This window comes from Drosophila miranda, chromosome 4 (assembly GCF_003369915.1).
Source record: "Drosophila miranda strain MSH22 chromosome 4, D.miranda_PacBio2.1, whole genome shotgun sequence".
Classification (NCBI taxonomy): Eukaryota; Metazoa; Arthropoda; class Insecta; order Diptera; family Drosophilidae; genus Drosophila; species Drosophila miranda.
In genome coordinates this window covers 22,600,383-22,627,454 of record NC_046677.1, presented here as the reverse complement: position 1 = coordinate 22,627,454, position 27,072 = coordinate 22,600,383, and the positions used below count along the sequence as shown (strand labels likewise).

Below are 27,072 nucleotides of genomic sequence, written 5' to 3'. Positions count from 1 at the left end.
CCGTTCCTCTGCTGCCGCTGCTGCTCCTCTGCTGTTGTTGTTGTTGTTGTTGCTCCTCTCTTTATTGACTCGAGCTAGAGATGGTCCAATTGGTGGTCGTGTGTTGGTAATACGATGGCAACACATGTGGAAATGTGGAGTGAATTCAAGGATCGATGATAGATTGATAATGTTCCACCAGGTAAAGCTTTAAGAAACGACTGACCATTGCCAAAAGACTATAAAAAAAAACCAAGATATTGGATCAGATACGAATTCCATATAAATTTTTTGTTAGATGTTTCATGGTGCGGGAGCTGTTTTGCTCCCTACTCCGCTTGGTCTGCTCGGCAATGTCTTGGCATTGCTGAGTCGGTCCTCAGAATCCAATAACAAAGTACAGTTCTTTCTCGTTGGCCTCTTGTTGTGCCTGATGCAACATAATAGTCTAGTAGTCTCTAGCAATGCATCCTTTTTTTCGTGTCTGTAGACCATCTCTAGCAAAAATGTGAGTGGCGAAACACAAGCAATTAAATAGCTTCGAGCGCTCCGAACTCAATTGCAGAAATTTCAATAACTCAAAGCACTCAAAGGACAGAGCTCTTACGATAATCTGTCCGGCCATCGGAAGAGCCAATCTCTTCTAAGGCGACCGATCCTTGGACAACTACAATATCCGTGCCACTTGTCAAACACTTTCTTGCCACTCACCTATTTTACTTTCTGCTGAATTTTGGATGCACCTTCTTTCGAATGTCTGGGTCTATTGCATTTTTCTTGGATTTATGTTTATTTTTATTTTTTTCTTTTTTTTTTTTTGATTATATTGCACTTTTTTGTATTAAAATAAAAGCATATAGAACGTGACGCGGTACTGCCGAAAACTTTACACACTAGAAATTTTGCCACTTAGAACGGAATAAAAAAATTTTGATTAAAATATATGTATTTACGCTACACAATCTGTTTTGGGACTAAAATATAAATACTACTCAATTTGTCAGGCCCCAAAATGGCAATCCCAATGACTGCTGCGATTGGGAATATTTTTTAGAGTTTTCGGAAATATTGTGTTCGATTTGGAGGGAAAGGTGTGGGGAGGTGTCATGGGGAAGCTTGGTCAAAAGAATGTTCCACTGATGACTCGATTGCAACCCACAGAAGAAAGCCTTCTCAAGGTCCGCGGAATCCTTTGATTTGTAGAACTTTTCGATCTCCTTATGCCATACATTTTCCAGTATAAAAATGTAAAATTTCACCTGCATGTGAGAACTTGGTAATAGAAATGACAGCGACAGGGACACAGGGGAAACAAGGCAAGGAAATTCCATTTGACTCATTCGATGATTGTATCTCTCTCTCTCTCTCTATCTTTTGTATCTCGATTTTCCTCCTTCACTGCCGCCTACGGTTTGACATTAAAAATAGATGATACAACAAATTTAAAAGTTTCTGCCAAGAAAGTCATTTGCTAAAATGTAGTGAAAAGGAAAACGAGAAAAAGACGAAGACGAAGAAACTGAAGCTGTGGGCGAGAGAGAAGAGGATAAGGAAAATCAAGAAGAAATTCAATGAGGCTGAAAATTTTCTGGCCAAATGCCAATTAAAGGCAAAACAAAAACTCACGTTCCTAATCAATTAAAATAAAAAGGAAAACCCCCGCTAAACAGAAGAGATATACTTCAGAGAGTGTTGGAAGATGGATACCCTACCTACTACTATTAGTACAGTAGATACATATGGGATTTGAGTGCCCCCTTTTACTCCAATTGAATTTAATATAATACATAATATAATTTAATATATAATAAATTAATAATAATATAGTAAATCAATTATTGATATGATAAATAAATAAATAAAAAAAATAATCAATATAATAAATGAATAAAAGTTATAAATAAATAATAATTATGGATAAATATAATTAATGAAAAAAACTAGTATAATTTTCACTACACTGAACTATTATGTATTTTGGAAACTTTTCACAAACATTTCATCAAATAAATATACCCCTCTGCAACAAAGGGTATTCAGAGGCGGAGAAGTACCAAAATCAAGAAAACGAACGGTTTTCGGCAATAAATAAATTACAACTAGCGAAAGCAGCCAAAGCAATTAAGAGAGGGGGGTGGATGGTGTGTCAGAGAAGCGGTATCTCCCTCAAATATAGAGAGAGGGAGGGAAAGAGTGCAGAACTCTTTCTGTCGACTGCAATTTTAATTACGACTGCGATAAGAGCAGAAGACGAAAGAAGAAATGGAAGGCAGCTGGCTGGCAAGGCAAAGGCAAGACACAAAAAACGAAGAACAGCTCCTGCACTAATCCTTTAGCAAAGACTTTGACAGTTCTCTTGGCTGTGGAAACATCATTAGCAAAAACAACATCATCATCATTATCATCATCATCGTTGCGGGAGTGAAACAATAAAACAAAAGCAAACTAAATAACAACAAACATTTATCGCACATCATTATCGTTGTCATTCAGAGAGCGTTTCAGCTTAAAAGCGCCCACTCCACGCTACACCACGCGCTAATACGAATCACTGCAATCTCCCAAGCTCCTCTCTTTTGCTCTTCTGCTAACACCTCCCTACCTCTCTTTTGCTCGCACCGCCCAAGCTCTCCATCTCTTCTGCTCGCACCTCCCACGCTCTCTTATGCTTGCACCTCCCAAGCTCTCTTCTGCTCACACCTCTCCCTCCCACCGTCGTTCACTGTCTTCTATTTTCCCGCTCTCGAGCAAAGCGTTCGGCTCTCGCCTATTTCTATGCGTTTGCTTTATTCTACCCTGGCTCAGGGTATGATGACTCTGGTAGATAGGCAGATAGGTATTATATTAAGCTATTAACAATATGTAAACAAAGTATGATAAGTGGGTTTATTGTTAAATGAAAATTAATTATTCCTAAACAGACGGTGGCATAAGTATTTTGACATTTTATAAAATGAAAAAAAAAACAAAAACGAATGGAACGAACTAACTTTTTATGATGAATCAGCAAAATATATATCCTCCCTTTGCCTCTATCACCTTTTGCAGACGTCTCGGAACTGACTCCACTAAGCTGTGGATATAAGCCAGCAGAATTTCTCTCCAGAGTGATTTCACCTCTCAGATTTTATTCTCACGGTTCCTTGTCAAATTTGGAGTCCGGTTTCTTCTTATATAAGACCAGAGATTCTCGATAATGTTTAAGTCTGGGCTCTGGGCCGGCTAGTCCAAAGTATTAACCCCAATGTCCTTCAAGAATTGGGTAACGACTTTAGCTTTATGACACGGGGCGTTGTCCTGTTGGAAGGTAAAGGACTCCCCAATAAAATGATCTCCAGAGGAGAAAGCGTGATAGTTTAGCACTTCCAAATATTTGTCTTTATTCATGCTACCATTAACAGGAACTAAATTTCGCGAGCCATTGTAGGCGACGCATCCATAAAACATTATGGTCCCACCTCCATGGATCGCTCTTACACATATAGGTGCCCCTTTTTTGCGACGTTCTTTTAGGTTTCTTACGAAAACTTTTTTTTTTTTGAGCCGTGAAACTGAAAAGCACTTGCATCGCTCCATAAAAATTTTTTCCAAAATTAAAATTATTTGCCGATCAATTTTTTGGCAAATTCAAGGCGCTTTGACTTATTGCGCTGTGTTATTTGCAGTATAGCTCTAGTAATATATGTTCCAAAATCAGTTTCCTTAAGACGTCTACGTATTGTCCGTTCGCTGACATCAAAATTTCCTGTTCCCTTCAAGTCATTGGCAACCGATCGAGGAGTTTTTAAGACATCCTGCTTAAATTGCCGCAAACTAAAAGTGTCTACCTTGGCAGTTGTCTTTCGTGGTCTGCCACAACGTGTAGCGTTTTTTGCAGTGTTGGTTTTTTTAAATTTGTTTTTTTATAGCAGTTTGTCTGACGTGAAATATACTATAATCTACTGATATTTTGCACTGAAATACCAGAGTTGAACTTCACTATTATTTCATTTTTAAGAGATTCACTGAATTCCTTTCGGTTACTCATATTTCACAAATTATTAAACGAAAACAATTTTTATCAGCATTTGCAATCTCTAAACTGAGATAATCCGTAATAATGGTTTCGCTTTCTATCAACAGCAGATCAATGCAAATTAATTGAAGTTCTGACAAAATACTTTTGTCCAGCCAAGATCAGATTACGAATGAGAATAAGAAGCATATTAACAAAACGCAAAATGCAACTACGAAGATAACTTGCAATATACTTTATGCATTCATGTAGTTAGCGGTAAATCAGATAAGAGAGCTTTAACACGTAGCAATTCGTCAAAATTCAACGCTAAACGTTGCGTAGAGCTTTGTCAAAATACTTATGCCGACGTGTGTAGGTATAGAAGGTAAAAGGTATAGAAGGATTATAGCATGGCTCTACTTTGCCCAAGCCATTAAATTTTTGCCTTAAAACTCACCAAAGATCTCCGCATTCTGTAGTTTTGTGCTTCTTCAGAGCCCCACCAAAGTGTCTTTTACCGTATAAGAAACAATTACTCTGCCAGTGTATGCCACCCGATGCTACCCTGCTCTCCTTTGCTGCTGTATTTAGTTAGTTTTTATGAGCGTCATTATTTTCGCTTGCTATGGCGCTAAGCATCTTAAGTGGCTCCTACTCTTCCGTCTCCCTACTGCCACCTATTCTTCTCTCTCTTCGTCTGCTCATCACATTGTGGCTGACGTCTCTCTCTCTGTCGCTTTGTGTGTGTGTGTGTTTGCATAGGCGCAAAACGTCTTCGTCAACTTTTGACGATTTAATAATTTAACTTTTGGTGTCTCTGCTCTTTCTTCCTGCTGTCTGTCTCTCTGCTCTGTCCATGCTGTTGCCTCACTGCCGCTGCTGCTAATCTTCCAATAACGTGCGTATAAAAACTATACTGCACGGGTAACAGCAGGTCAACAGCAGAGTAACAGCATAAGCAACAGCAGTAACGGCATGAGCTAACAGCAGAAAAGTAACAGCAGAGAGAGAGCTCAGCAGAGAAGAAGGGGAACAGCAAAAGAAGTTTTAAAAAGAGCATCGCAGCAGCGGCTGCATCAGAAATCAGCCGAGATCAAGCCGTAAGATTATTGTTCATAATTTTGCCAGCCTACCGGGATTTAATAATATTAATAAATTTGAATAAGACCTTATATAAATATTCCCAAATTTTATGGTTTTTTTCTCTTTACAATTTTTGTTCTCTTGAGAGCTTGAAAAGGCTCGTATATTTTTGATACGCACCTTACTCGCTGATTCTTCCCTCTCTTCCTTCCGTGAATTCTTGCACGGCAATAATAGTAAACTGATATAGAACTGAATACATTATGGCAACTAGTACTGAAAATATCTATAGGAAAATACTTAATTCTGAAAAATTCTACATAGATTTGGTATAACAGAGAATATGCTCCGATGCATTCGATTCCTTTAGATATTTGTAAGAAAAAGCTATTGGGTTACATGAAAAAAGGTATGGTGTGCTAAATCCATTGCCTAAACCTCTAAACTGAAACTATTTTCTTGAATACTAAAAATAACTGCAAGATATCATCATATCATTTAATAGGCTTTCATTGGGAGGATACAGTATATTATATTGGGAGAATATAGTATATTTTATTGGGAGTAGATATATGTACATATGTTATTGTGTAGGAATATCAGATAAACTCAAAGGCGGTTTAAAAGGTTTTAACAGCACTACTATTGTTCTTTCTATCCCATATAGTATATACCCTATAAAAGTTTCCTTTGACTTCAATCTAAATATATTTGTAGAATCGCCTATTTAAAGATCTTGACCCATTGATATTTTCCCTGGCTATTTGCGGCTCATTCAAATGCTTGCCACACACACACACACACACACACAAATACAAATACAAATTCAATTAGGTTGGGAAGTGGAAAACTTTTGCCTTTGTTCTAATAACATTTACATTTTTGCGGAGTGGGATGCCACTCGGAGCTCGGAGTTTACTCACCTGTTAAGTTGACCTAAGGGTTAAGGGTCGCACAACAATGCCAAGAACTTAAACTAAAAGAAGGTACAAAGTTGATTTGAAGTTTACTAAATTCCAATGCAGGCAAACTTATAGCCAACAATCTGTTGGGGCCACCCAATAACTACAGTAGAGGGGAGGGGGGCTCTCAATAATGTGATGGCTGGTAGTTTTTCTCCGCCAATGGGCTATGGGAACTGGTCAAGGGTCATGCCCATATTCATCATCAATTTCGATTTGTTCATGTCAGAGTTGTGTTCGCATTTTGCAAATAACAAACAAATCGCTGTCAACATAAATGAAACATATGTTAAAAGCAGAAGACAATGGAGAAAATCGTAAACAGGATGCTTTACAGGCAGGACATGCGAGCAGGAAGGACAATAAGAAGCAAGTAAGAACCCAAACACACAAGCAGTACAAAAGTCAACAACATAGAGAACAACAAAATGACATAAAAAAATAACACAAGAAAGATGGAATATTAATTTTTCAATGCCCGAAGTGTGCGATACCCTTTCTGGAACGTTTTTAGGCAAGATTTTGGCAGGAGGAATACGGCCCTATCGTATCAGCTGTTAGGGGATTCCTTTCATTCATTTCTCAATCATTTTTCATTACAAAATCTACCTTCCCTTCGAGCTATGTCCCCTCTCTGAAAGAGCATCCTTACATACATTAAAAAACAACAAACAGGATGGCATAATGCAAGGACGAAGGGTATAGGAGACACCCTAAACTTAAAACGTAGCTAACAAGCAAAGAAAAACAAGAAATCTTTAAGCTTCTTTTTGTACCCCCCCTCCACCTCCTCCAACCAATCCTCCAATGCAATTTACTATACGCGACCTGAGCTCTCCCCTCTCTCTCTCTCTCTCTCTCTCTCCATAATAATGAAATATCTATAAATTGTATGTAAGTTCCATCGTTAGAGAGACAGACGGAACGGGGAATCCTCTTTCTTGCTTTGGTGACCCTCTCCGGAGAGGGCCATAAATAATATTATTATGGGTTCCTCGAGGCAACTTGTATTTGTCAAAGCAAACAATACGTGTCTCTGTGTGTGTGTGTGTGTGTGTGTGTGTACTTGTTAACGGCATTATTATTGGCAGATATTATTCATGCAACAAGTGATGATGCTACTTGGGGGAGCGTCTAATTATGGCTAATTGAATTGGCTTAAGGTTCTGCTAATTGTCAATTGATTTGTGCTCTTAGGATTACGATTATTATAACGCAATATTAGTGAAAAAGATTTATAGATTTATTGACATTGAGACAGCTCTTGGAGGGCTAAAGGTTGAATAGAGGTGATCCCAAGAGGGATACGAAAATTTTGGGATTGTTGATTATAAGAAGATTGTATGGGAACAGAACTATAATTCATTAATCTCCATAGTGCACAGGGTTATTTCTTATAAGACGTATGTAAGAGTATAGAGGTTAGGGGTTTTCCCTATTCTGATTTAAGAATTATTGTATAATCCAACAAAAAACGATTATATTCCAGAAGTTCTAATACATTGTTTTGAGGTTGACAAGACATTAGAGAGAAATATACCTTAAATCTTTCCCTATAACTCCTCTACCTCCTCTGAAAGAGAGAAAAACATCTACAAAGAAGAGGCTTTCTAGCCTCTGTATATCTTATGGAAATGCCAATAGATCATTTGCTGTCTTCAGTTCCGCCCTGGTATAATTTTGCACGTCTTTCAACCTCAAACGAGGTGGACCAATAACTTCGCCTAATGAAAAACAGAAGCTTTGGTAGATTTTGTAGACCAATAGGCTACATAGACTTCTTCAGTTCTTCTTTCTTCATGGTTCTATGAAGAACTGTGTAAGTTTGTTTTTTTTTCGTATTAAATATTATGCCCACGATAAAAATCAATTTATTCAAAATATTGTGGGCTTTTTAAGCAACTTTCCACAGGAAAAACTTTAAATCTATTCCATTAAATAATATTAAAAATGCTTTTAATCAAATAAACATTTTCCAACAACATTGAATTACCATTTTAAAACCCAAAAAATACACAAATCAAATAGTAGAAAACATTAGAGCGACCTTGGCGAAACCCTTAGTGACACACAAAAAAACGGAAAACACGCAAAACAGATAACCCAGAGATACAGAGATATTTTTATATAGTAAAAAAAAACCCCAATCCATGTGGTTTTTTATGAGCAATACCGACACACAAATGAGGTTAGAGGTTGAGACAAAATTGCAAAATACATGTAAAAATATAGGCTTAAAAACTACGATACTCCACTCGAGATGTACTCACATAAGACTCATGTATATAAAGGACACACACACAGATAGAGAGAGATTGAGTTAATGGAAGTTTTGATATCGATAATAGAGACCACAGAACCCACAAATAAAGCGAAACAATCACTTGGTTTATATATGTATATATATTTTTTGTTTTCTTTTCTTTGACGATTTTCTTGAGACGTTACGTTACGTTACACGCTACGAGACGTAATGACATAAGCGTAGGATTTATTTGTTTTGAAAAACTTTTGCGAAAACGACCACGACAATTACGATACTCGATTCAGAATTTTTGTTGCACATTTACTTAGAAAAAAAAAGGAATAATTTTGCCAAAATTATAAGACGATTAACGCAGACGAAAAAGACACAGAATTATATATATATATAGTATATAGAATTAGAGAGACGATCAGCAACGTTATCAAGACAACAGACTCTGACAAACTAAAAAAAAAAAACAGACACAGCCGAAGGGAAAACAAAAAACAAACACAAAAAATTGAATCAAATCAATGAAAATTACTTTCGACCGAGGCCGACACACAGAAAACAGTACTCGCTGATCGGTGATAATGCCCCTGATCGGCGATCGAATTAAGAGGCGGCAGGGCACACACACACACACACACACACAGCTCGCGAGATAGAGAGATGCCGACAGAGAGAGAGAGAGTAGAAAAGAGCGAGAGCTTCCTCGGGGTATTTTCGAAATTTGATAAGACCCATTTCGAATCGATTGTTCAGTTTGTTGGCATTTAAGTTCGAAAAAACAACAACAGCAACAGATGGGAAATCGAATAGAGATCAATGCAAGTGGCATTGCCAGGGAGGAGTGGGGGAGTGTGGTGGGGGGTCTTCTTATCAGTTTGAAGGGAGAGCATATGCCTGTGTGGCTGGGTGTCACTTGATCTGCTATAATCGATAGATGTCTTCTTGGGGACTTTGGATTTTTGGAACTGACCTTTGCCAAGCGTTGGGGGTTTTGAATTTATTCGGCTGTGAAGAAAATACGACTATAGCGTGAGCACAGGCCACACAAAATGAAACGTTTTTGAAACATTTGAACCCCACAAGCGATCTAGAGAAGCAGGCTTGATCACAGACCAAAAGAAGGTGGAGGAGAGTATCTCGAACTCCAGAAAATCGAAAACCATGAGCAATTTCACTAAGAACCTAGCACGGTAGGACAGCAAACTGTTAGTGGGAATACTCATAGGCCATTGAGTCGCAACAGAGGCAGAGATACAGGAAATATGATGAACCTGGGGCCCACGAAACCCTGGAGCATCTCATCTGAAACTGCCTGATCCACTCAAGGGCAAGGAGAAGATACCTGGGCGGACCGGCGTTCAAAACACCAAAAAGATGCCCCCAGAATGGAATGCCGCTAATGGAACTACTTGCCGGGTTCAAAAACACATCGATTTTCGAAGATTTTCAAAACTCATAAGCACTTCCGCGACGATTCATCCTCCCCTCAAGCCTCTACAGGCGTCAAAAACCCATCTCTTAGCTCAGTCTGGCCACAGTAGAATTAAACCCACTATTTAAACCCATCTAAAAATTTGTATAGCTCAAAAAAAGGCTCCCAGAAGTGCCTTTAAGGTGTAGAAATTCCCAATAAATACTAAATCGATCAATAACTATCAATAAAGGAACACAAAGAGACACCCTTACTGGACTGCTGGAATAAGCGTCTGTCAAAGGCCAAACATTTATCATAAATCCCGAAAATGATGTCTGCGACTTATCGTGGCATTTGTGGACCAAACAAAACAAAATTAAACCAAGAAATAAACTACTTAAGCCCTCGGCAAAACCAAAAGTAGACGAAGGAAAGTAAAAGTAATGCAATTCTTGCAGGTATTATCTGCCACACGTGCCCCTTGAGCCCAGACAACATGCCACTTCAGTGCCCAAACCACCCACCAGTCACAATGCTTTCGTTGTCATTCATGCGACTCATGTCGAAAACATTTTCCAAATGAAAATCTTTTCCTTCTATTAATCCATTCAACCCGAAAACCCCCAACCCCAAAGGATACTCGGTGCGTGACAAATTTTGATAAAAAGGCCAGAGGCCAGGCCAGCAGCAGGAGAAAAATCAAGTTGAGAGGCTTGAAATGTCTATATTATGTTACGTTTGGGACCCTCGTTTATAGATTTGTAGGGAGAATCGGGAAAAAAGCTTTGACGAGACATTTTCTTCCACAAGCCTTGGGTGCACATGCCCACGCCACGCTTTTCGAGCCTGGTCGCGTGCGGCATTCGGAGCTCATCCTCGTTGTGCAGCATGGCACAGACGCGGCACCAGAAGTGCGTGTTGATGAACTCCCCCGTGCCCCGCCACATGAAGTACGAGTTGTACAGATCGTCGTCCTTGTCGAGCACATTCAGGTAATCGGCCAGCTCCTTGGGCGACGAATACTCCTCCACGTGTATGTAGGAGTGGCGCGGCGCGAGTTCCTGGTAGTCTGCCGGCCGGGCACCCATCACAATGGGCAGCACCCCGCGGTCCAGGCCATACACAACGTACTTCTCCGAGATGAAGTCCTTGCAGTTGGCGTTCTCGAAGGCCAGGTAGAACTTGTAATTGTTTTCGAGCAGCTTGTAGCATTTATTTGGCGTCGATTGCGAGCATTTAAACTTGCCACAGACCCCATAGATGTCCACCTGTTGGCATAAACGAAAATTGGATCAGTTTGGGGGGCAAACGTGGAGGGGAGCGCATCTACCTCGATGTACTTTTGCAGCTCCAGGGCATATTTGAGTCTGCCATTTATGGTATTGCAATTAGACACGAACCAGGCCACCTTCTTGGTTTTGTTCGCCGCATAGTTCCGGTCCTGGGTCTTCTGCTGGACGTTGGGGTCGTAGTACACCCACTTCACGTAGGGCGTCACGATGGTGCTGTCGCGCCTGAGAACAAAAGGAATATTGAAATATTGGCGGCAAAGATGGACGGCGGGAAGCGTCACCTGTAGCTGGCCGTCCAGTTGATGTCCTCGGGCACGGCCACATAGTTGGCCATGGAGTACAGCAGGCTGACCTGCTTGGGATTTTTGCTATGTATTCCCGTTTCCCTGGGCAGGTCCAAATAGAGGATCATGTCGGCAGTGCTGGCCGTATAAATATCGTCGGTTATCTCGCATGTATCCACCGGACACTTGTGCTTCAGGAAGACATCGCGGCCCTTCTTCACAGTCCACTTCCGCCTCCCCTGACCGTTAATGGTGAGAAGGGTTTTCAGCTTGCCGCTGGCCTTGATCTCCGCATAGTTGTGGGGCACGTACATCAGCTGGCTGACAATGTGGTCGTTGAAGGGCAGCTTGTCCGGTATAGTCCTGGGAACGAACGGGTGGTGTTCCAGCCGACTGCCGTGGGCCTTATGCAGCTGGGGATACAAAGCGCCATCCTTCATGTACCAGGGCTTGTCCGAGGACGGCTTCAGGCTGCGCCTAGTATCGAATTTCGCCTTTTCGCTCAAGCCCTTCTTCTTCAGCTTGACCTCTCCCTCATCTTTCCTGGGGGGGGGGGGGGGGGGGGGGGGGGGGGGGGGGGGGGGGGGGGGGGGGGGGGGGGCACAATTGGTTTGTGTGTTGGCTAATAGCCACAGTTCTTTACTCACTTGGCGTTCAAACAAAACGTGAGCAGAAATGCGCAGATGAGTGTGAAAAAAATACACTTCTTGTACGATATTCGCATGGTGGATTACAACACTAGTCCTTTGGACACTCGTTTATTCTCAAATATTCACCAGGAACAAGAAAAACGGGGACATTCCTTTTGAAACACACTCACTAATGTATAAAGAATTACTAAGCAATTTTGATGCTAACACGTCGACTTGTGGTTTAACAATGAAATGAAATGGAATGAAATGTACTTGAACAAAGAAAATGTATTCCATGGCATTCTGTGGTCTGAGGAAATACGAGTAGAAAATGACACGCTGTTAATAGCACTAGAAAAATTCATTTGAAAGGTGGCATTCAGACCCTATGGCGCTGGAAAGAAGGCAGAGCCAAGTGGATTTCTACCTTCAGCAGCTACCTCAGGCGGTTTGGCCAGGAGGAGGAGGTCAGGTGCCCCGAGTGGCAGCCCTCTAGGAGAGCCACAGGTTCGACCATGATCGTCGGGTGCTGAAGGCAGCCGCTGGGGCCAGAAGCAGCGCCGAAACCCTAGTGGATCCGAAGACCAGGGACCTGATGGTCCCAGGAGGGCCCCTACCCCTGACAGTCCCCTGTCTAAGGTGCCTCTGCGCAGTTCTACATTTTACTTGTAGTGTTGCAGGTGATCTGTCGAGGTTTGAACACTCTTTTGAGCCTGCTTCTAATTTAATAAAACTCAAATAAAGTCTTGCTCCGCCAGGAGACGGGGGAGCAAACCCCCGGGCCACGCCACCAATGGTTGTAGTCGCTGTAAAAGTGCGGCTCTCGGAGCTGCTCCTCGTTGTGCAGCATGGCACAGACGCGGCACCAGAAGTGCGTGTTGATGAACTCCCCCGTGCCCTTCCACAGGAAAAACGAGTTGTACAGATCGTCGTCATCATCGAGCACTTTCAGGTAATCGGCCAACTCTTTCGGCGAGGCAAAGTCATCCACGTGTATGTAGGAGTTAAGCGGCGCGAGTTCCTTGTAGTCCCCGGGCCGGGCACCCATCACAATGGGCAGCACCCCTCGATTCAGGGCATTCTGATGGAATTTCTCCGTGATGTAGTCCCTGCAGTTGGAGTTCTCGAAGGCCAGGTAGAACTTGTAATTGTTTTCGAGTAGCTTGAAGCATTTTTCTGGCACGAAAGGATTGCACTTCAGCTTGCCACAAGCGCCATAAATGTCCACCTGTTGAAGTAAAGGAAAACTAGATGAGTTGGGGGGCAAGCGAGGAGGGGAGCGCATCTACCTCGATGTACTTTTGCAGCTCCAGGGCATATTTGAGTCTGCCATTTTCGGTATTACAATTGGACACAAACCAGGCCACCTTCTTGGTTCTGTTCGCCGCATAGTTCCGGTCCTGCTTCTTCTGCTGGACCTTGGCGTCGAAGTAGACCCACTTCGAGTAGGGCGTCACGATGGTGCTGTCGCGTCTGAGAACAAAGAAACAATGGCATAAGTCCATGGTTGAATGTTCGAATAGTTTAATGGAAGCGTCACCTGTAGGTGGCCGTCCAGTTGATGCCGGTGGGCACCTTTGTGTTCTTTGTGTTAACGGGAGACTCGAGAAAGTAGAGCATCTTGATTTGCTTGGTGTTTTTGGCACGGATCTCACGCGCGGAACTGAGTTTTTTCGTGTGGACGTAGAAGTTCGTATAGAGGATCATGTCGGCCGTATTGGCTAAGCCCATATCGTCGGTTACTTCGCATGTATCCACCGGGCACTTATCGTTAAGGAACAGATCGCGGCCGTTCTTCACATTCCACGTGCGCCGGCCGTTGTAGAGGAGAATGGTTTTCAGCCTACCGCTGGCTTTGATCTTCGCGTAGTCGTGCGGCACGTACATCAGCTGGTTGACAATGCGATCCTTATGTGGGTCCTGATGCGGCAGCAGCTTGGGTGCATCCCTCTGCTTCTGTAGGCTGTGATTACTGTAGGCCCTTGACGGTGGGGGAAAGTATTTGCCCTTCTTGAAGAACCAGGGGAGGCCAGAGGATGGCTCATCGTCGATTTTCTCTTCCTTTTCTTTCTTCTCTTCCTCCTTTGGCTTCTCCTGCTCCTGGTGATCCACGAATTCCTGCACCTTCCGCTCAAGTTGTTGTGGGATCTCCACGTACGTTCGCGTTGAGAGGGTCTGCCATACCTCATATACCCTGGGAGATCAATTCGTTTGGGTCTACGTAGGAGCTAAATGCATCTATTACTCACTCAAGATTCAAACGGTATATGAGCAGAAGAGCGCAGATCAGCGTAAAACAAGTACACAATTTAAGCGATAAGTTTCGTGGTGCCATGCTGACCAATAATAATTTCAATTGAAAGACCAAAAATTGTAGAAAAAGGTATTTTCTGTAAGGTAGAATCGTTTTTAGACAAACGAAGCTTTGGCCCAACATTTTAACGATCTATTTGGATCTGATGTGCCTCAGGGAATCGCTCAATCAGGTACAAAGATAAACCAAAAGGAGGATGACTCTCTACCAAGGCCTCCAGCCATTCCCAAACTACGCTTAACAAGATCCTTTTTGAGAGTCCTACGGCTTTGGCATACCACGTACACAGAGCATAACATAAAATAACACAATTTTGAAATTTTCTCTCCTAAAGTCGCTTTAATTTGAATAATTGTATTCCATAGTTAGCAGATCATTGCTAATTTCTTTAAAAAAAAATTCAAAAAGCATTAAACTATACCGAAAACTGTGGCTCATGCTGTTGCTTAACTAAGAAGCTAAACAAAAATCTACTAATGTCGGGTTTCCTTTCGAATTCAGATCTGTTTTCATTGCAACTCGTCAAGCACCGATAACTCATCTACTCTCAGAGCATAGCCAAACCCTCCCTCAAATACAATCAACTAACCTGTCGATCTTTCTCTTTCTAACCCACACTCACTATAGCAGAGGAACGTGCTCAACGCGCGCTCTCTTCTTCTTGTCGCTTTTGATCCTCTCTGAGCGAGTCGGGTCTCTCTGCCGACGCAGCAATGGGACAGGCGGCGAGCAAGAACAATCAAGCACAGCAATGGCACAGACAGTGGAAGTGAACAGACGGAAAAGAAGGCAATGGAAGAATCGAAGTGAATTCTTGGACAGCAAGCAGACCAAAATACACTGAGAATATTATTATATTAGTATTCGACACATACAAAATATATCAACAGTGGACAGGCAAATCTGCCCCATCATTAACACGACATGCATGTTGTTATTGAAATTCTCAGGCATTGCGTGTTGACCATCAATATTCCTCGATGGAAGCAGTTGCTGGCAAGAAAATGTCCACCGTTGATATACTATATATAAAATCTGCCAAATGTGACCCAAGGGATGTATCTGAGAGACATACTTAACTTCTTTGGATTTTTTTTTTGGAATTTTTAAATTTACTCTTAATTTAATTGTTTTTTAAACGACAATTACTTAGAAATTTGGATTTGTGTATAATATTTGAGCACTAAATATTTGTAATGTTAACACGTCGAATTTCAGTAAAACAACAAAATCAAATGGAATACCATTTTGACTGATATTTCGACAACGAGTAAGTTTTAAAGGTGCTTCGCCTCTTGAAGTGTGTTTTGGAAATTTTTCCCGATCAATATAGACCACAAAATACCAACTCCTGGTGTTTTATTTCCCCAGCAAATGGGGAATCAATATTTATTGACCACAGAAGACGAGTTAATAGCTTCAGTTACTACCAACAACAACCGCAGACAACAAAAGATACAAGGTATCTCTGGTGTGGTGTGGAGGGGCAGCCCTCATTCGATTCCTAATGAGCGGCAATTTGCCAAACACCCAAGGCCCGGCCTGGGCCTCAAGCAACCATTTTAGAGTGTGGCAAAGAAATTAGCCATCATTTAGTGTAATGAGCATAATAATAGCAACTAATAGCCAGCGCCAACGCCAGGCAAGGAAGCCACACCATTCGAACCGTCATTTGATTAAACAAAGATTGACTGAAGTGCGATTAACTTTCGAGATACAACGGAAAGTGTTATAAATGTGCTGCAATTTGTAGCGGGGAAACAGAGCCAAGGATACACATAGTAATAATACAGCAACAGACAATTCCAAGGCCATGCGAATTACTCAATTAATTCTGTCTCAGTCTCGGCCTGCCAATAATTACAAATAAGCACCCACCAGCGAGAGAAAACCTTCTTCTCTTTTTAATTATTTTCCTTCTGCTGCGAACGCATTTAATAAAGAATAATTACAAGGAATCCAACTAGCTCCAGGAGGAGTGTGGGTGTGGGTGTTCGTGTGTGGGAAAAATAATTAACAAAACTGCCACAACAGCAGACCCAACACCCACCACCCACCACACAGATGGCATTTAATTAACATATAAATTAAGGACTAATACAAATGGACGGTCCGATGAAATGATGATACACGTTTTCCGATTCCAGATAAGGAGAGCTTGTGACAATTATTTTGGTTAGAAAATTGGGAAACTGTGGAAGTGGATTGGACTTCTACTGTCAATATTATGACAGGTGCGCTATTTATATTTTATTTTTTTAAGATATGCCTCATATTACAAAGGCATTGTGCCATTTTGTTTTTGATTGTAAAACCACTATTAAAGAGGGAGGGATTTTTATAATTCAATGAATTTCATTGTTTTTAGTGCACTCACGTCTATAATGCACATCCATGTACCCTAGAAGGATGTATGTTGCGCCCTACTGACTTCTAGTAGGTCTGCACTAGCTACCAGGTATGTAGAATGTATTTCAGCGGAGAATTTAACAAATCCATGTCCAAGGATTGAAACCACCCTGGTACCCGATCGATTAACTTTGATTCTCTTTCGATTCCCCTTCAAGTCTTCTTCGATTATCCTTACATTCTTCTTAGATTATCCATAGATTCTCCATAGATTTTCCTTAAATTCCCCTTAGATTCTCCTTAAATTCTCCTAAGATACTCCTTAGACACTCCTTAGATACTCCTAAGCTACTTCTTAGACACTCCTTAGATACTCCTCAGATTCTCCTCCGATTTTCCTTCGATTCCTTCCCTTCGATATCCCTTCGATTACCAGTAGCTAGTTGCTCAGGAGCTAGTTCCGATCTAGTGACCGGTAGAACGCCATTAACTAGTTCCCCAATGACTACCGGTATTCAATCCGGAACTAGTTAATATAAAATACAACAAAAATTCGAATTGTTCCGATAACAATGTATAATAATATTGTAACGAATGGGCATTCTGCCCATTCTGTCAATTAGATCGTGCCGGATTCATGGTTCCAAAGATATAGCACTTTTACTTAAGATAAAAGTTAAACCTAGTCTGTTAAACGGTCCTGTACGTCCCAGTTTGATGCCCTTAAAAATATATTCATCGACATTTACTAATGAAAACATTTGAATGCAATTACTAGGCCACGACCACGGAAATAACCATGCATTTAATTAACTGAATTCACAAATTGAAATATTGGAAAATTCAAAAAATGAAAACAAAATAAATAAATAATAAAGCTATTAGCAAAACAAAAAGAGAAATGGTTAAGGGAACCGCGAATTTGAATCGATTTCCGTTGCTGCAATTTAAAATCAGAGGAAAACAAAGGGGCGGGAAAAAAAATCAACCATTCATTTGACAGCCACGCACGCAGTTGGAACCAATTTTCGTCAAATTAGTGAATATTTTGTAGTTCAAAAGGGTTTGAAAATGGAAATGGAAATGGAGCTGGCTTGCTGTCAGTTTGGTTTAAAAAGAGATGGACAAGAGAAATGGCACATAAAATAAAACACACACAGAGATCTCCGCCCACGAGAATCATTTATTTGCAAAGCGCACCGCACATTCGTAAAATCGTCCAGTGCATTGTTTTATGTCAGCTTCATCAGCATCAACATCAGCATCAGCGGCACTAGAAAGCGAACTGGGGCATCCATCGAATGGAGAATTCAATTGTGTTGCACAGCACAGCGCAGCATGCCGCATGCATGCCGCAGCCAGCCAGCCAGCAGTACTCGTTAAATCAAGAAAAACTACAAGAAAAGGGAAAAACAAATTCGGAATGCTCTATAAGATCTTTAAATATCTTTATACCTCTCTATATCTCTCTATATCCCTCTAGATCTCTATATATTTCTATATATCTCTCTATATCTCTCTATATCTCTCTATATCTCTCTATATATATCTCTATATCACTCTCTATATAACTCTCTGTATAACTCTCTGTATAACTCTCTATATATTTCTCTATATATCTCTCTATATATCTCTCTATATATCTCTCTATATATATATCTCTCTATATATTTCTCTATTTATCTCTCTATATCCCTCTATATCCCTCTAGATCTCTATATACCTCTATATATATCTCTATATCTTTCTATAAATCTCTCTATATATCTCTCTCTATATATCTCTCTATATATCTCTCTATACATCTCTCTATACATCTCTCTATACATCTCTCTATACATCTCTCTATACATCTCTCTATACATCTCTCTATACATCTCTCTATACATCTCTCTATACATCTCTCAATACATCTCTCTATATCACTCTATATATCTCTCTAGATCGCTCTTTATCTCTCTAGATCTCTCTAGATCTCTCTAGATTTCTCTAAATCTCTCTAGATCTCTCTAGATCTATCCATATCTCTCCATATCTCTCTATATCTTTATAAAGATCATCACAACACCATAACTACCTTCCGAATTCAAATCAGCAAAGCTTTAGTTTTCCCTTACTTTTGCGTTTTCCATTTTTGTAAATTTTTGTCATCGATATGAGTCATTTTCTGATGCCCTTCGATTCTTCAGTTTCACTTCACTTTTTAGATTTTTAAACCTTATAAATAGTACTATAAAATACCAAAAATACAGCATTGGATACAAATTTCATATAAATTTTCATTCTAAGGGACTTACTTTTCGGTCCCAAAAACCCAACAACAAAATACACAGTCTTTGGCGATAGAGTTCTCCTTCGCCGCAAACTTCTTCTAAACTACTTCTAAAATATTCAGAAGAGCCTTCGGTGCGTCCCATTTTTTGTTCCCTTTTTGGATACCACGGATAAAGCGCCCTTAGTGGCTTTCGTTTTCCCCTTCGTCACAAACACAATCGAAAAGTCTTAATATCCTTCCATCAAAAGCAACAATCGCATAGATCTGTTGGACGCCAGAAACCACCATCAGCCATCCCTCAATCACATTCCGCATTACCCTCATTGATAAATGAAGAAGATGAGGACAATGATGATGCTTCGGGTTTTGGGAGCAGAATGCAACAAAATGCTGACGATTTCGGGGAGCCGGAGACCGGGGACCGAAGGACTGTGGAAACTAAAAACAATATGTCGCCCCAGTTGCTGTTTCTTTGCTGTTCCTTTACTGCTCTATCGATTCGGTTTATGTAACGTATTCGTATTCGTATTCGTATCTGTATCTGTATCTTTTTTCTTTTTTGATTGTAGTTTAAAATGCATTTGATGTCGGTCGAGGGGTCCAAAGTAGGTCGTGTGGTGCAGTGCACTCGATTGGTGGCAGGGAAAGGATTATTCGCTGGCATGGATTACTTATTTTTGGACTCTTGAATGATAAGTGATATCAAAGGAGTACAAAGGAGATATAAATATATACATATAACTATATGTAAATGAAGTGTTGCCAAATGAAGTGGAAAAACCCAAGTAATAATGACGGAAACCCTAAAATAGTAACCCCATTAGTTTCGTAGATTCAACTTCTTTGAGATAGAATATTAGACCTCTCCGTCCAGTTATTAATGGAATTAAATATTTTAAAATTACCATTGAAATGTTATATTTTTGGTAGATCTCTTGCATAAATTTAATTGATTCTCACAATGCCCCCTCGTCGTTTTCCGCCTTATTATGACCCAAATGGGATCCATCCTGACCAGATTTAATAAATTTTTAATTTATTGAAAATTTTAAAGACTACAAAAATAAATTTCTGGACCATTATAAACCAATCGACGTTTTGGGTATGGGGCACACATTTTGCGCGTTCTCTGGTTGTTTTTAACTCACCATTTCCTGCTAAGCTACTCTGTGAGAGAGTCTCAGCCTAAGGACTCAAATTAGGCATTATTTTTGTACTTTTTTTCAACAAAAATAACCCTAATACATGATTTCTTGCAATTTTTATAAACATACCTGCAAAAGAAAAGAGAAATCGATAAGTAAACAGTTCAAAGGAAGAAAAATATACGTAGCATGTGTCTTAATAAGTATTCTACAGTCTCTAGATCCTGCAGGTATACCGCCCCATCCCTCATTTGGGGGATCCTTCAGAGCAGCTTTGCCTCTTTGCATTTTGAAACTACAAATAAAGTTTCCTATTCCATAGAAACAGCTCCAACAGCTTTATTCAATTTCGTGGCCACACACCGTCCTCTCCCAAAAGATCGTCTTTGGGCTGCCATCAACCACAACAAATGCTCTCTCTCTCTCTCTCTCTGTCTCCCCCCCGCACAAAACTTCAATCAGGCAAAAGACCACAAATCCCAAAAATCAGTCACAATTATTACACCCACAGCAGGAGCAGAAGGAGCAGGTCCTGAGGTTATCCGCCAGCCACGCCACGCGCTCTCAGTCCCTGTTCATTAAGCTTTCCATTTAAAACCAAACCAACGGGAAAATCCTTTTGGAACAATGCTAAAACTATTCCCCATAACAAATACGAGCACTGAAAGGGGGGGGGGGGGGGGGGGGGGGGGGCCTGGGACTCGGTACTGGCTGGGGAGCGGGGGAGGCTCTCGGGTGGGTGGAAAGTTGGTTGACTGATTGATAGACAAGGAGACAGTCAGCGACACCATCAACGTCGTCTCGGCCATGGTTGTGCTCCTCGTCCTTCCCCCTGGGTCCTTGTCAATTAACGTACGAAAATGACTTCCGCTTTGATTGTGCGACGCTTGAACAGCCTCCCCTCCCCCCACCCACTGGTTGGCTGTTGCTTGGTGCCCTTTTCCATCCGAGAGCTAACCTCATCCATCGATCGACTGTCAACTGGTTGACTGCCTGCCTAACAGTCAGCCTGTTTCCGTTTCCGATTAAAGCTTTGGCAAATAGTTTTGAGTGTTTTGTTCCCTGGCACACGCTCATCATTCCCTTGCTTCTTTCCATTCTCTGGGCCAAAAGTTTCACATGAAATGATTTCTGCAATTGTTCATCAACCATCATCATCATCATCATCATCGTCGTCATCCCCTCCCAACAATCGTGTGATTAATGACCGTTTAATTGTGAATTTTACGAGGGTGGGGCCTTGGATAACAATATTGTAGTTCCAATTTATGATTTATTGAAAAAAGGTCCCACAAATGAGGCAGGGACTGAAAGTGTTCTGAAAGGAAATTAATGGTGAGTCGGTCCCCAGAAGCCAACACTAGAAACAGAAAACAAGATGCATGGCTTGGGCATGACACAGGCAATTGATTCTTTTCGTGATCTCCAAAATACACTAAATTCTTTGGAAGTTTTTTATGTATTTCCACATGGGATAGACTATATCAAAGGTCCACCCCAAGCCAGAGAAGTATTTTCTAAATTTGTTATAAAAGAAAGCGAACTTTCAATCAATTGCCTTCTTAGCCCGTTCCTCAATCGTTTGTACATAAGAAATTATTGATACCCTCTAGTGACCGCGCCTTCCATCCACACAAATCCATCCAAATCCCAGTCTGAATGTCCCCTTCAAACCCCAAGAGCCCCAACGAATGCCTTGCAAATGACTCTCCGCAAATCAGATTCGCTGAGCATCACTTATACACGGGACGAGGACACCTTTTGGGACTAACTAAAGCATGAAATTAGGCAAACAACTTTTACCCAGCAAAAACAACAACAAGAACAGCGATGCGACGCGTTGCGGCACCAAAAAGGAAAAGCTAGTCGAAGCCTTAGATGCCCTAGCAGATCCATCAACTACTGGGATATAAAAAAGGTGTTTATTCATTTTCCTAGATTTCAAGATGGGTACTAGATAGCCTCAAGAATATTCTAAAAGGAACAGAAAGGCTTCCCCGTCCTTCAGAAATATTATAGTACCCTTTGCTAGGGCATACACGGGGCCTGGCAGGCGCAGCTCAAGAAAAGAGCAAACAAAACGAACGCACTGGGGCACTTAAAACGCAAAAAAGAGCATCCAACGAGCAGCAGGCATGGATCAAGGAGTGGGCAGGGCCAACAGAAGGTGTGGGGGAAAGCCAAGGAGGAGGAAAGGCGCTGGTGGACGAAGACATCGCCGTGTTGTCGCAGAGCCCCGCAATGCAGACGACGACGAGGCAAACAGAACGCCTAAGTAATTGCAAAATAAACAAGCATCAACAAAAGATTAAGACGCGCTGAGCCACGCCTACTTTGCCTACTTCCTGCAGAGGGTTTGAGGGTTAAGGCGTTATGATACCCCGTAATTGGATTTAATGAATGATTTTAATGAATAAATGATAATAATAATAGTGAATAAAAGATAATAATAATAATGAATAAATTATAATAATAATAATGAATAAATTATAATAATAATAATGAATAAATGATAATAATAATAATGAAATGATAATAATAATAATGAAATGATAATAATAATAATGAATAAATAATAATAATGAATAAATTATAATAATGAATAAATAATAATAATAATGAATAAATAATAATAATGAATACAAAATAATAATAATGAATACAAAATAATAATAATGAATAAAAAATAATAATGAATAAATAATTATAATAATAAAGCGTTTATCACTAGATAATGAATATAGGAACCATATCCACATTAATTCATTTCTTTAATTATTTTGAAATTATTCATTAAATACCTTTACACAAACACAAATATACCCTGTTATAATCTACAAGTATAGGGTGTAACACTAGCAGAAAATGAGCTGAAAGGCGGTTACAATTGCAAATATTTTATTTGTTTTTCAATTGCATTAAGAACCTTAAAAATAAGTTTGAAAACAATTAAACAGCTCAAAGAAGTTTACGTTTTATGGCCAGGACTGAAAATTATACAGTTCTTATAGAGGAAAGAGAATCTGAACGTGAATCAGAATCAGAATCAGAAGAAGGTTGAAGGAAGATAACTTTCCCGACATTTTTGTGGTCGATGTGCAAATGAAGCTCAATGTAAGATGTGGTCGACGGGCACTTCTATAAAATCCACCATCCACTGCTTATAAAAGTTGTCGTTGCCTCCAGTGTCCTGTACTCCTCCTTGAAATTCTTTGAATTTTGGGAAAGCAAAAATTGTTAGCGCAAAAAGTTTTTACAACTGTGTTAAGAAAATACCAGAAAAGGAGTTTTGAGGCGACGGCGACGGCGGCGGCAGGGTATGGTAAGAGTTTGCCCTACGAAGCGTTAAGCAATTTGCCAGCTTCTTGCACAATGTTCCCCCTGGGGAGGGGTCCGTCTTGGCCCGGCCAATGCGGGTCTAACAGTTAAGTGCGGGATTAAGAAAAGATAAACATTTGTAAGGATTTGGTTCAAAGTTTGCCTTTTGCCTGTTTGTTTGTTTTTGTTTGCCTTCTTATTATTATTATTGTTCTTGTTGTTAATTTTCGGGGGGAGGAAGTCCAGAGCCATAGTATTTCTCGGATTGCAGTTGGAACTGCAGTTGATGCAAGTTTTTCTTAGAATTTCTTTCGTTCTCTCTCGCTTTCTCTGTTTATTTTTTTGGTTGATGAAAGGAGGCAAATAATGTGGGAAATGCAGCTGGAATGAATGAGTATGAAAAAGTTGTACAGTAGGGGTTGGAGAATGGCTCCATAAATTAACAGGAGAGTCCTTGGCAGTGGTTTTTAATGAGAACTGAATGAGAGAATAGGTAAATGCTTAGCTGTGATTAGAGAACAATTAAAACTGGGGAAAACAGGAGACAGTGATTGATGTAGGGGTTCCATTGAGTGTTTTCCTGCCTGCTAGGCTACTCTGTGAGAGAGAAAACGCGTAATGCAGGAGTTCCTTATGGTATAAGCAAAATGTATTGCATGTTTTCCTTTTTCTAGTCTGATAAAGAATATTTCTGAATTTTCTTCCCGCTAAGCTACTCTGTGAGAGAGAAAAATCTTTGATGCAGGGGTTGTAAATGGCATTAGAAAAATCTATAATAAATTTTTCTTCTTTTAGTATGATATTTCCTATTTTTCTCTCTGCTAAGCTACTCTGTGAGAGAGAGAAAATGTGCGAAGCAGGGGTTCCATATAGCATTGACATATGTTTAATGTTTCTTTCCTTCTTCTAGCCTAATAAAGAATATTTCTTATTTTTCTTGCTGCTAAGCTACTCTGTGAGAGAGAAAATTTGTGTTGCAGGGGTTCCATATTGAATATATTCCTTATTTAAATTTTCTCCTTTTAGTCTCAATATTTTCTAAATTTTTGTCCTCTGTGAGAGAGAAAACGTTCGACGCCGGGGTTCCATTAAGGCATAGGCAAAATTTATTAAGTTTTTTCCTTTTTCTAGTCTGATAGATTATTTCTTGGTTTTCTTCAAGCCCGAATCCATTTCTTGCGCCTCTCCCTGGACCCTCTCTAACATTTACAATCTCCCTGCTCCCTTATTCATTACACCCATAAATGATTCCCATTTCTTGCTTTTTTATGACTGCCAACACCCAGAGAGCGCATCCACAAACAACATCAATTGCAATGTATAGAACATTTGGTCGATGACTTGTAGACAAGAATCGTAAAATATCAACGCCAATAACTTTTGCCAATGGCTGCCGGAGCATCCCTAAGCGGGGTTGTGGGGAGGGAGGTTCTAGTCCTATCCCGGTCCTATCATTGACTGACTAAGCACGATGCATCAGAAGCATCAGAACTGAAAATCGTGTGGCAAACGTTTTGCGACGAAGAGTGAAGACACCCCGGCGGCGGTGTTGGGTGCACAGCACACGCCACACGCCCCAGGCAAATGCAAACGCAGACAAAGCAAAGTAAAGGACAGCACAGGAGCAGGGACAGGGGGGGGGGGGGGGGGGGGGGGATGGGCGGCAGAAGTGGCAGGAGGAGATGCCACAAATAGAGCTGCATGCGTGTGGATAACTGTTGTATGGCAGTTCTTTTTTGCCCGAAGGCGTCCGTCATATGTGAAGCAGAAGCTACCATATTGATGATGCATTTGGTGTGGCCAATGCACAAAGGGCGTAGAAGGTTGCTGCCGCCGCCGCCACCTCCTCACCCCGAACGGCCACAACCTCTAGGCGGGGCAGGCAGATTCAAATAGCTGCTCATTTTTTGTATTTTTCTGTTGCCTCTGTTGCTCCCTTTGCACTGCAGGAAATTTCTTTGAATATTCCAGCAGACTTTCAGGAATAGAGCTAGAGGTGCAGAGAGGGAGGGACAGAGCTCTCTTTCAGTACTCTAACTGCTAAGCCACTCTGCGAGAGAGCAGTTTAGGGTTGACTACCCAAGTGAAATTGTTTTCTCATTTTTGGGCATAAAAATGATCGGATTTTAAGTAGATTCTGCCATTTGGAAGATAAAATATTTTCCTTTGATTCCAAGTCTTCGATTTTCTCATATTCATTCATCGAGACCCATCAAAAGTCCTTTAAAACTATCCATAAGGAACCATGGGTATATCACGAAAGGTATTATTTATCGATTCCAATCAAAGATCCTTTAAGGATCACGAATGGTTCTTCTTTTAATTTACCAATTAAATATTTCTCTCAGTGTTTGCCAGTTTAGTGTATTTTGTGAATCTTTCCCCCTTTTTTTATGTACTATGCAGTTGGCAGTCTGTGTCTGTGCCCCTCGCAGTCCCTCGGAGGCGCAAAATGTGTGCACAAAGGCTTAAGGCACACAAAGCTGATTCAGCAGCAGCGGCCGTTGAGGCGACTACTGTCTGTCAGCAGCTACTCCTCGACTGCACTGCAACGACTGCACAATGGCAGAGGCCAGGGGCCAGAGGCGCGCGGACCATAGGGGGTCGCAAAGAAATATCCATTGGTGGAGTGCGAGGGCCTCTCTTTTTTTTTTTTGTTGCCCAACGCAAACAAATGAAAGTGGATCCACTTGAGCGCAGCAAATGAAGTGCCATAGTTGGGTGGGCAGCAGGTTGGGGTGGTGGGGCGGGGGGATTGCTGAAAAGGGTGTAGCGACAGCAGCCGGATCGGACAGTAAAAGTGCAACGAAAGCGAAAAAAGAACTTGAAACAAATACAAAAGGGGTAACCCCCCACAGCCATACAAATGATACACGGGGAGTACAGTAGAGACTGTCCTTGTTAGACATCACCACATTCTAGGGTGTCAAACGCCGTCATTATAAAGGCTCCTCTAGGCACAGAACTGACAGTTCTTAAAGGAGTCCTTGAGGGCGTAAGGGCGTAATAATTTCACTAAATTTTAGCCACTTTATGTCTTCTAGTTTCTTGTTTCGATACTTTTAATCACTGAAGTAGTACGTAACGATATTCCACAGATCATTTTAGGTCGGTTCTGTTCTTTGTTCGGTTTTAAACTTTCTAACACACTTTTTCAACAACAAAAAATTTGAATAAAGAGCGTGGTGTAAATCAAAACAATCTCCTTAGTTCTTTTTGATATATTTATTTATTTATATATTTTATTATTTTTTTTTTTATAATTAATTATAGTAATTTTCCATTTTCTGGTTTTCCGGTATGAGCTAATGAATGAGTGTACATTTTCCTGTAATCGGTCCCGGTGGTGAAGATGAATAATGTTTCATTGAGTTCCAAAATAATCATCACAATGGTTTTTCAAAAATTTTATATTAAGATTTTATTTAGTTTTTGAAATATAGATGCTTAGATGATAGATGATTGTTCACTTCCACTGATCATTTTGATTTTACTAAAAACTTTGTTCCATTTTTTTCTTTTCATTTTTCTGCTCCTGCTGCTTACATTGGATGAGCCGCGCTAGAGCACAATTTTCAAGAGATACGTCAATATTTGACAAGTCGTCATTGTCGTTTGGCTGCCTGCTGACTGCCGCCTGCTACCGGCTGCTACTTCTCCTCTGCATCCTCCTTGTTGTCCTTGCCGTCCTGTATTAACCGTTATTTTCGCTGCGCTCTGTGCTCCCTCCTGTTTCTCTCCCTTTTTTTTTGTACATTATATGTGTGTTCT

At 40.7% G+C, this 27,072-nt stretch overlaps 3 protein-coding genes across 6 annotated transcripts in view; all 3 read right to left on the bottom strand.

Annotated features, from left to right (window-relative positions):
• Positions 1–944, bottom strand: part of LOC108162166 (CUGBP Elav-like family member 2) — a 141,633-nt gene extending 140,689 nt beyond the window's left edge. For 2 of the 3 annotated variants that reach the window (XR_004472882.1, XM_033393292.1), the window contains exon 1: positions 691–944. The gene's annotated coding sequence lies outside the window, so the exon portion shown is untranslated. The remainder of the gene's footprint in view (positions 1–690) is intronic. The other variant, XM_017296758.2, reaches the window with a different exon arrangement.
• Positions 945–10,396: 9,452 nt separating this feature from the next.
• On the bottom strand, positions 10,397–12,148 carry LOC108162168 (glycoprotein 3-alpha-L-fucosyltransferase A-like). Its single transcript, XM_017296761.2, has 4 exons — positions 11,916–12,148; positions 11,266–11,811; positions 11,023–11,206; positions 10,397–10,960 (listed from the first exon to the last, which is right to left on the bottom strand). Exons 1-4 carry the CDS (start codon positions 11,990–11,992, stop codon positions 10,415–10,417), a joined length of 1,353 nt encoding a protein of 450 aa, XP_017152250.1. The 5' UTR covers positions 11,993–12,148; the 3' UTR covers positions 10,397–10,414.
• Positions 12,149–12,425: 277 nt separating this feature from the next.
• LOC108162167 (glycoprotein 3-alpha-L-fucosyltransferase A-like) lies at positions 12,426–15,439 on the bottom strand. Of its 2 annotated transcripts, XM_033393294.1 has the most exons (5): positions 15,290–15,439; positions 14,150–14,290; positions 13,441–14,094; positions 13,190–13,373; positions 12,426–13,128 (listed from the first exon to the last, which is right to left on the bottom strand). In XM_033393294.1, exons 2-5 carry the CDS (start codon positions 14,233–14,235, stop codon positions 12,625–12,627), a joined length of 1,428 nt encoding a protein of 475 aa, XP_033249185.1. In that variant the 5' UTR covers positions 14,236–14,290; positions 15,290–15,439; the 3' UTR covers positions 12,426–12,624. The 2 variants fall into 2 exon arrangements, with proteins under 2 accessions (XP_033249185.1, XP_017152249.1); XM_017296760.2 differs by having other exon boundaries at positions 14,150–15,439.
• Positions 15,440–27,072: the final 11,633 nt, after the last annotated feature.

Excerpts from the sequence above, each read along its gene's own strand:
- LOC108162168 (XM_017296761.2), bottom strand. The coding sequence starts at position 11,992 with ATGCGAATATCGTACAAGAAGTGTATTTTTTTCACACTCATCTGCGCA. Across the intron at positions 11,207-11,265 it reads AACTGGACGGCCAGCTACAG|GCGCGACAGCACCATCGTGA; the intron begins GTGACGCTTCCC and ends TTTTGTTCTCAG. Across the intron at positions 10,961-11,022 it reads AGCTGCAAAAGTACATCGAG|GTGGACATCTATGGGGTCTG; the intron begins GTAGATGCGCTC and ends TTATGCCAACAG.
- LOC108162167 (XM_017296760.2), bottom strand. The coding sequence starts at position 14,337 with ATGTTGGGCCAAAGCTTCGTTTGTCTAAAAACGATTCTACCTTACAGA. Across the intron at positions 13,374-13,440 it reads AACTGGACGGCCACCTACAG|ACGCGACAGCACCATCGTGA; the intron begins GTGACGCTTCCA and ends CTTTGTTCTCAG. Across the intron at positions 13,129-13,189 it reads AGCTGCAAAAGTACATCGAG|GTGGACATTTATGGCGCTTG; the intron begins GTAGATGCGCTC and ends TTACTTCAACAG.